This window comes from Oncorhynchus keta, chromosome 14, assembly GCF_023373465.1.
Source record: "Oncorhynchus keta strain PuntledgeMale-10-30-2019 chromosome 14, Oket_V2, whole genome shotgun sequence".
NCBI classification, from domain to species: domain Eukaryota; kingdom Metazoa; phylum Chordata; class Actinopteri; order Salmoniformes; family Salmonidae; genus Oncorhynchus; species Oncorhynchus keta.
Genome location: NC_068434.1, coordinates 9,199,490 through 9,209,237, shown reverse-complemented (window position 1 = coordinate 9,209,237; position 9,748 = coordinate 9,199,490). Strand labels below are relative to the sequence as shown.

The following is a 9,748-nucleotide window of genomic DNA, read 5'->3' as shown; positions in this document are numbered from 1 at the left end:
TGAAGGAATACAGCCAGACAGTCCTGTAGGAATAAAGCCAGACAGTCCTGTAGGAATACAGCCAGACAGTCCTGTAGGAACACAGCCGGACAGTCCTGAAGGAACACAGCCGGACAGTCCTGAAGGAATACAGCCAGACAGTCCTGTTACAGCCAGACAGTCCTGTAGGAACACAGCCGGACAGTCCTGAAGGAATACAGCCAGACAGTCCTGAAGGAATACAGCCGGACAGTCCTGAAGGAATACAGCCAGACAGTCCTGAAGGAACACAGCCGGACAGTCCTGAAGGAACACAGCCGGACAGTCCTGAAGGAATACAGCCAGACAGTCCTGTAGGAATACAGCCAGACAGTCCTGTAGGAATACAGCCAGACAGTCCTGAAGGAACACAGCCAGACAGTCCTGAAGGAATACAGCCAGACAGTCCTGTAGGAACACAGCCGGACAGTCCTGAAGGAATACAGCCAGACAGTCCTGAAGGAATACAGCCAGACAGTCCTGTAGGAATACAGCCAGACAGTCCTGAAGGAATACAGCCAGACAGTCCTGTAGGAATACAGCCAGACAGTCCTGAAGGAATACAGCCAGACAGTCCTGTAGGAATACAGCCAGACAGTCCTGTAGGAACACAGCCGGACAGTCCTGAAGGAATACAGCCAGACAGTCCTGTAGGAACACAGCCAGACAGTCCTGTAGGAACACAGCCGGACAGTCCTGAAGGAACACAGCCGGACAGTCCTGAAGGAATACAGCCAGACAGTCCTGAAGGAACACAGCCAGACAGTCCTGTGGAACACAGCCGGACAGTCCTGAAGGAACACAGCCGGACAGTCCTGAAGGAATACAGCCTGACAGTCCTGAAGGAATACAGCCGGACAGTCCTGTAGGAATACAGCCGGACAGTCCTGTAGGAATACAGCCAGACAGTCCTGTAGGAATACAGCCAGACAGTCCTGAAGGAATACAGCCAGACAGTCCTGAAGGAATACAGCCGACAGTCCTGAAGGAACACAGCCAGACAGTCCTGAAGGAATACAGCCAGACAGTCCTGTAGGAACACAGCCGGACAGTCCTGAAGGAATACAGCCAGACAGTCCTGAAGGAATACAGCCAGACAGTCCTGTAGGAATACAGCCAGACAGTCCTGTAGGAACACAGCCGGACAGTCCTGTAGGAATACAGCCAGACAGTCCTGTAGGAACACAGCCGGACAGTCCTGTCAGCCAGACAGTCCTGAGGAACACAGCCAGACAGTCCTGTAGGAACACAGCCGGACAGTCCTGAAGGAACACAGCCGGACAGTCCTGAAGGAATACAGCCAGACAGTCCTGAAGGAACACAGCCAGACAGTCCTGTAGGAACACAGCCGGACAGTCCTGAAGGAACACAGCCGGACAGTCCTGAAGGAATACAGCCTGACAGTCCTGAAGGAATACAACAGCCCTGTAGGAATACAGCCGGACAGTCCTGTAGGAATACAGCCAGACAGTCCTGTAGGAATACAGCCAGACAGTCCTGTAGGAATACAGCCAGACAGTCCTGTAGGAACACAGCCGGACAGTCCTGTAGGAATACAGCCAGACAGTCCTGTAGGAACACAGCCAGACAGTCCTGAAGGAACACAGCCAGACAGTCCTGAAGGAATACAGCCAGACAGTCCTGAAGGAATACAGCTTCCTGTAGGAACACAGCCAGACAGTCCACAGGAATACAGCCAGACAGTCCTGTAGGAACACAGCCAGACAGTCCTGTAGAACACAGCCAGACAGTCCTGAAGGAACACAGCCAGACAGTCCTGAAGGAACATAGCCAGACAGTCCTGAAGGAATACAGCCAGACAGTCCTGTAGGAATACAGCCAGACAGTCCTGTAGAACACAGCCAGACAGTCCACAGGAATACAGCCAGACAGTCCTGTAGGAACACAGCCGGACAGTCCTGAAGGAATACAGCCAGACAGTCCTGTAGGAACAACTACCATATCTATCAGTGCTCTGGTCACTTTCAATAGACAGTAAACGTAATACCTTAACCGACGTCCTGTAGTCCACCACTCCAACGGCGCACACACACAATCCGTCTCAATTGTCTAAAGCCTTAAAACTACTTCTTAAACCCGTCTCCTCTCCTTCATCTACACTGATTGAAGTGGATTTAACAAGTGACATCAATAAGGGATCATAGGGTTCACCTGGATTCACCCAGTCAGTCTGTGACATGGAAAGAGCAGGTGTTCTTAATGTCTTGTCCACTCAGTGTGTGTGTGTGTGTGTGTGTGTGTGTGTGTGTGTGTGTGTGTGTGTGTGTGTGTGTGTGTGTGTGTGTGTGTGTGTGTGTGTGTGTGTGTGTGTGTGTGTGTGTGTGTGTGTGTGTGTGTGTGTGTGTGTGTGTGTGTGTGTGTGTGTGTGTGTGTGTGTGTGTGTGTGTGTGTGTGTGTGTGTGTGTGTGTGTGTGTGTGTGTGTGTGTGTGTGTGTGTGTGTGTGTGTGTGTGTGTGTGTGTGTGTGTGTGTGTGTGTGTGTGTGTGTGTGTGTGTGTGAGACTCTGGATGGACACTGGATGGACACTACATTTACTGAACCCCCGAGTCTCAGATTTATTTGATAATTCTACAGGTGAAACTGTTGTCAGGGTGAAAAGTTGGATGGACAACGATAAAAAGCTATTAACACATTCAATACAAACACATGTTAATAACAATAATATCAAAATCAAGACCCAGGTTTTACTCGCCAGTCGCTGAGTTTAATTTAAATACACATACTTTACCCCCCTCCCATCCCACCTCTATTTTTACCCTCCCTCCCTCTCTCCCTCCCTCACAGAGAAAGATGGTGTCTCAAATGGCACCCTATTCCCCATATAGTGCACTACATTAGACCAGGGCCTATAGGGCTCTATAGAGCACTACATTAGACCAGGGCCTATAGGGCTCTATAGTGCACTACATTAGACCAGGGCCTATAGGGCTCTATAGTGCACTACATTAGACCAGGGCCTATAGGGCTCTATAGAGCACTACATTAGACCAGGGCCTATAGGGCTCTATAGTGCACTACATTAGACCAGAGCCTATAGGGCTCTATAGTGCACTACATTAGACCAGGGCCTATAGGGCTCTATAGTGCACTACATTAGACCAGGGCCTATAGGGCTCTATAGAGCACTACATTAGACCAGGGCCTATAGGGCTCTATAGAGCACTACATTAGACCAGGGCCTATAGGGCTCTATAGAGCACTACATTAGACCAGGGCCTATAGGGCTCTATGTAGGGAATACGGGGACATTTTTAATGCAGCAAAAGCATATCTGGCTTAAAAAATAAAATAAAAACACAGTCTAATTGTGCAGCTTTTTAAGACATTTGCGAACATAAATTAAATCCTACAGCATTTTGTTTTGTTGTAGCTCATTTTCCTTCTGCTCTCATTTCAGACTGTTTTGAACAGAAATAAACCTAAAAACACAGTGAACCCTCCATCTGTCTACATGAAAGGAGGCATCCACCCCTTCCACCCACTACATGGTATATTCCCCACTTACATCCTACACAGTGATCCGTACCATGTCGCTTGAAATGGGGGAGGTTCCCTGGAACGTCTATAGGCTTCAATCAAAATACAGTACAGTTAAGTCCTGAGTGTAGCCAATTGTTTCGGCGTTTGCAGGGTGTGTCACACATCTGATGTCTTAATCTTTATTCTCCAATTGATTGAGATAAATCAGTCTTTGTTTCACTACTGCTCCTCTGTCTCTTCTTCTCTCCAGTTAAATACAGTTTGTGTTTTGTCCCTCCCCCCTTTACTGGGATGTGCTTGTTTAATGCTCTTTTACAGTCCTCTTCTCCCAATGTGTGCTCCATTAGCGGCTTGCCGGCTCCCTATTGGCTGGCTGATTGAGGTGGCAGGGTTGTCATTGGTCCACCGAGGGGGTGAGAGGGCAGGTGCAGGCAGAGTGAATGAAGGACAGTGTGTGTGAAACGAATGGCACTAGAGTACAACTGGTTTTTAGGTTAGTCACAAGGCATGTTAACACTCAACTCTAGACAGAAGAGTGGTCATGTGTACACACACACGAGATTAGCTTGGGTGCAAGTATCGATCAATGCTTGTTGTCTGTGCATGTTTGTATGTATGCATAAGTATGTGGACACCTGCTCATCAAACATCTCTTTCCAAAATCATGGGCATTAATATGGAATTGTCCCCCCCTTTGCTGCTATAACAGCCTCTACTCTTCTGGGAAGGCTTTCCACTAGATGTTGGAACATTGCTGCTATAACAGCCTCCACTCTTCTGGGAAGGCTTTCCACTAGATGTTGGAACATTGCTGCAAGGACTTGCTTCTGTTCAGCCACAAGAGCATTAGTGAGGTCGGGCGCTGATGTTGGGCGATTAGGTCTGACTCGCAGTCGGCGTTCCAATTCATCACAAAGGTGTTTGATGGGGTTGAGGTCAGGGCTCTGTCCAGGTCAGTCAAGTTCTTCCACACCGATCTCGACAAACCATTTCTGTAGGGACCTCACTTAGTGCACGGGGGCATTGTCATGCTGAAGCAGGAAAGGGCCTTCCTGAAACGGTTGCCACAAAGTTGGAAGCACAGAATCATCTAGAATGTCATTGAATGCTGTAGAGTGAAGATTTACCTTCACTGAAAAACAGCCCCAGACCATTATTCCTCCTCCACCAAACTTTACAGTTGGCCCTATGCATTGGGAAAGATAGCTTTGTCCTGGCATCCGCCATACCCAGATTTGTCCGTCAGACTGCCAGATTGTGAAGCGTGATTCATCACTCCAGAGAGCGCGTTTCCACTACTCCATAGTACAATATAGGCGAGCTGTATACCACTCGAGCCGACGCTTGGCATTGCGCGTGGTGATCTTATGCTTGTGTGTGCGGCTGCTTGGCCATGGAAACCCATTTCGTGAAACTCCTGACGAACAGTTATTGTGCTGACGTTGCTTCCAGAGGCAGTTTGGAACGGACTGTTGCAACCGAGGACAGAGGAGTTTTACACGCTACCCGCTTAAGCACTCGGCGGTCCCGTTCTGTGAGCGAGTGAGGCCTACCACTTGGCGGCTGAGCCGTTGTTGACCGGGGCTAGCTCTACCTGGGCATACATTTGACAAACTCACTTGTTGGAAAGGTGGCATCCTATGACGGTGCCACGTTGAAAGTCTCTGAGCTCTTCAGTAAAACATTGGCAGTAGAATGGCCTGTCTATGGAGAATGCATGGCTGTGTGCTCGATTTTATACACCTATCAGCAACAGGTATTGCTGAAATAGCCGAATCCACTAATTTGAAGGGGTGTCCACATACATATATACACTATATATAAAAATGTATGTATGTATGTATGTATGTATGTATGTATGTATGTATGTATGTATGTAGGTAAAGTCTATTCAAGTTTTCTCGTCGATGTACTGAACAGTCTGTCTATGCCCTATTCCGGGCTGCGTTAGGGGTCAGGGATTAGGAGCCGTAGGGTCACACACGGGGGGAGTATTTGGGGTTTCTTGGCACCTCGGTGAAAGATTTGAGCTCGTAAGGGATCCCCGTGTCCACCTCGATGGACTTGCGGGAGAAAAGCAGCCGGATATCGTTGTGCAGGTAAATGTTCCCAGATTTGGAGCTCTGGAATCTACAGAGTCAAGAGAAAACAAAGAAGAAGCCTCACCGTCAGTAGCCTGTGTAAAGCTTCTCTACTGAAACAAGGCACTGACCAGCAAACAATCCTAAAGACACTAAGTAAATGATTACTTTAGAAAACATTTTTTTTAAATCCTGCATTTGAAATGCTATAAAATGAATCGTGGTTTCGTACAAACAAAGCAATAGACGGATGAGTGGGAATAGAAGGATGAGTGGGAATAGATGGATGGGAATAGATGGATGAGTGGGAATAGACGGATGAGTGGGAATAGACGGATGAGTGGGAATAGATGGATGGGAATAGATGGATGGGAATAGATGGATGAGTGGGAATAGACGGATGAGTGAGAATAGACGGATGAGTGAGAATAGACGGATGAGTGAGAATAGACGGATGAGTGAGAATAGACGAGTGAGAATAGACGGATGAGTGGGAATAGATGGATGAGTGAGAATAGACGGATGGGTGAGAATAGATGGATGAGTGGGAATAGATGGATGGATGAGTGGGAATAGATGGATGAGTGAGAATAGATGGATGAGTGAGAATAGACGGATGAGTGAGAATAGACGGATGAGTGAGAATAGACGGATGAGTGAGAATAGACGGATGAGTGGGAATAGACGGATGAGTGGGAATAGACAGATGAGTGGGAATAGAAGGATGAGTGGGAATAGATGGATGAGTAGGAATAGATGGATGAGTGGGAATAGATGGATGAGTGAGAATAGATGGATGAGGTTGGACTGGATGGACAGACATTCCTAACAAAAGATATTGCTCACGCCATACAAACCGTACAGAAAAATACAATTCCACAACAAACTGAAACTTAAAGGGATAATCCACCCAAAACAACAAATTGTTTAAACATGGTTACATAACACTAGACTGTGAAAACAATATTTTTTGAGAACAAACGTTTCAATGAGTCATTTATTACAATATTGGTAGCAACATGTGAAAATCGGTGTTTGAAATCTATTGCTGCTCATGTTGACTACAAAACCCACAATGCAGTGCTCTCTCTCTGGGCTGGATGGCTAGTTAGCAAACGTGGCTACACACAATAATACTACACACAATAAAAGTCAATATTAGCATGTGAGGTAACTAGCTAGCTGTAAAAAAAATGAAAAAAAAGTTAATTTTTTAATTTTTTAAATCGCCCAAACAAACTGCATTATTTATCTCGCAGAGTTCAACATGCAGTTCCTCTCAGCCCAGAGCGAGCGCAGGGTATGTTGCTATGGCAACACCGGTCTTTTACCATGTTTCCCCACAGACACACAGGGTAGATTGGGAGACAGTATTTGATGGAGAAACTAAATTGAATAATTTGGGTACACCGTTTAGATTGAGCACGTCTAAGGGAAATACTGTACACATTGTCATGGCGATATAAATGGATAGATGTGTTGTAGACACACAATGTGTACATACCAAATATTGTATGATTTGGCCATCTGGAGTCCAGGTAATTGTTTTAAAAGCGTTATGACGAGAACCATGTACAGAGCCTTCAGAACCATGTACAGAGCCTCCAGAACCATGTACAGAGCCTCCAGAACCATGTACAGAGCCTCCAGAACCATGTACAGAGCCTTCAGAACCATGTACAGAGCCTTCAGAACCATGTACAGAGCCTTCAGAACCATGTACAGAGCCTCCAGAACCATGTACAGAGCCTTCAGAACCATGTACAGAGCCTTCAGAACCATGTACAGAGCCTTCAGAACCATGTACAGAGCCTTCAGAACCATGTACAGAGCCTTCAGAACCATGTACAGAGCCTTCAGAACCATGTACAGAGCCTTCAGAACCATGTACAGAGCCTTCAGAACCATGTACAGAGCCTTCAGAACCATGTACAGAGCCTTCAGAACCATGTACAGAGCCTTCAGAACCATGTACAGAGCCTCCAGAACCATGTACAGAGCCTTCAGAACCATGTACAGAGCCTTCAGAACCATGTACAGAGCCTTCAGAACCATGTACAGAGCCTTCAGAACCATGTACAGAGCCTTCAGAACCATGTACAGAGCCTTCAGAAACTATTCACAGCCCTCGACTTGTTCCACATTGTGTTGTATTACAAACTGAACTTCAAATGGATTAAATTGAGATGTATTTGTCACTGGCCTATACAAAATTGCCCTTAATAATAAAATGGAATGATGTTTTTCTAAATTTGTACAAATGAATAAAAAGCTGAAATGTCTTGAGTCAATAAGTATTCAACCCCTTTGTTATGGTAAGGAGCCTAAACGAGTTCAGGAGTAAACATGTGCTTAACAAGTCACATGGACTCACTCTGTGTATAATAGTGTTTAACATGATGTTTGAATGACTACCTCATCTCTGTACCCCAAGACATACAATTATCTGCAAGGTCCCTCAGTCGAGCAGTGAATTTCAAAACACAGATTCAACCACAAAGACCATCAACATTTTCCAATGCCTCGCAAAGAAGGGCACCTATTGGTAGATGGGTAAAAAAAACACACAAAAAAAAAACAGACATTGAACATACCTTTGAGCATGGTGAAGTTATTAACTACACTTTGGATGGTGTATCAATACAAAGTCACTTACAAAGATACAGGCGTCCTTCATAACTCTGAAACACCTCAGGGATTTCTACATGAGGACAATGATGACTTTAACATTTGTTATAGTTTAACGGGAGAAAACTGAGGATGGATCAACAGCATTGTAGTTACTCCACAATACTTAAGTCAGGAAAACCTTGTTCAGTCTAGGAGATGAATTCACCTTTCAGCAGGAAAAAACAAGGTAAAATCTACACTGGATTTGCTTACCAAGAAGACATGGATTGTTCCTGAGTGGCAGACTTACAGTTCTCCTTAAAAAGGAGAGACCTGAAAATGGCTGTCTTGCCATGATCAACAACCAATTTGACAGAGCTGGAAGAATTGTCTAAAGAATAAATTGGCAAATTTTGTACAATCCAGGTGTGGAAGGCTCTTAAGAGACGCAGAAAGACTCACCGCTGTAATCGAAGACAAAAGGTGATTCTAACAGGTGTTCATAGGGGTGTGAATACTTATGTAAATGTGGTATTTCTGTATTAAATTTTCAATACATTTGCAAAAATGTCCAAAAACATATTTTCATGATTGGATAGTGTGTAGATGGACGAGAGAAAAAAAAAATATATTGAATCCATTTTGAATTCAGGCTGTAAAACAACAAAATGTGCAATCAGTCAAGGGGTATGAATAGTCTCTGAAGACACTGTAGCTATGACACGTTCCTACACAATTTCCTGATTTCACAGACTGACCACTTAGAAGTGAAGCCAAAGGGTACATTTGTTCAACAACCACTGAGAGAACGTAGGCGTTTCATGATTTTTTGGGGGGTAAATTTGTTCAACAACCACTGAGAGAACGTAGGCGTTTCATGATTTTTTATTTCTGGGGGTGGATTAACTCTTTAAAAACAAACAGCAAATCACCAGATAGACATACCTGAGGTGTATCAAGTAGCAGAGAATCTTCTTCCTCTCTGTGGGTGTTGCCCTGGGCTCTGTAGGCCCCTCCCCCTTCCCACCTGGCCCCGCCTCCTCCACGGGAACCAGGAAGATGCGGTGACGCAGGAAGGTCATGTGATTGACGGGCATGTCCCCAAAGTTATAGGTCACGAGGAACATCTTCACCACAGTTTTATTGGGGTTGAATAAGGTCTGGAGGGAGAGAGAGAACAGTTTTATTGGGGTTGAATAAGGTCTGGAGGGAGAGAGAGAACAGTTTTATTGGGGTTGAATAAGGTCTGAGGGAGAGAGAGAACAGTTTTATTGGGGTTGAATAAGGTCTGAGGTGAGGGAGAAAGAGAACAGTTTTATTGGGGTTAAATATGATCTGAGGGAGAAAGAGAACAGTTGTATTGGGGTTAAATATGATCTGAGGGAGAGAGAGAACAGTTTTATTGGGGTTAAATATGATCTGAGGGAGAAAGAGAACAGTTTTATTGGGGTTGAATAAGATCTGAGGGAGAAAGAGAACAGTTTTATTGGGGTTGAATAAGGTCTGAGGGAGAAAGAGAACAGTTTTATTGGGGTTGA

The 9,748-nt window shown here is 45.3% G+C and overlaps 1 protein-coding gene across 1 annotated transcript in view; it reads right to left on the bottom strand.

Annotated features, from left to right (window-relative positions):
• Nucleotides 1–4,058: 4,058 nt before the first annotated feature.
• Nucleotides 4,059–9,748, bottom strand: part of LOC118392842 (protein FAM214B) — a 52,264-nt gene continuing 46,574 nt past the window's right edge. The window contains exons 9-10 of the mRNA XM_052460973.1: nucleotides 9,156–9,370; nucleotides 4,059–5,649 (exon numbers count right to left, since the gene is read on the bottom strand). Of these exons, the coding sequence (XP_052316933.1) occupies nucleotides 5,496–5,649; nucleotides 9,156–9,370 (369 nt within the window). The 3' untranslated portion in view covers nucleotides 4,059–5,495. The remainder of the gene's footprint in view (nucleotides 5,650–9,155; nucleotides 9,371–9,748) is intronic.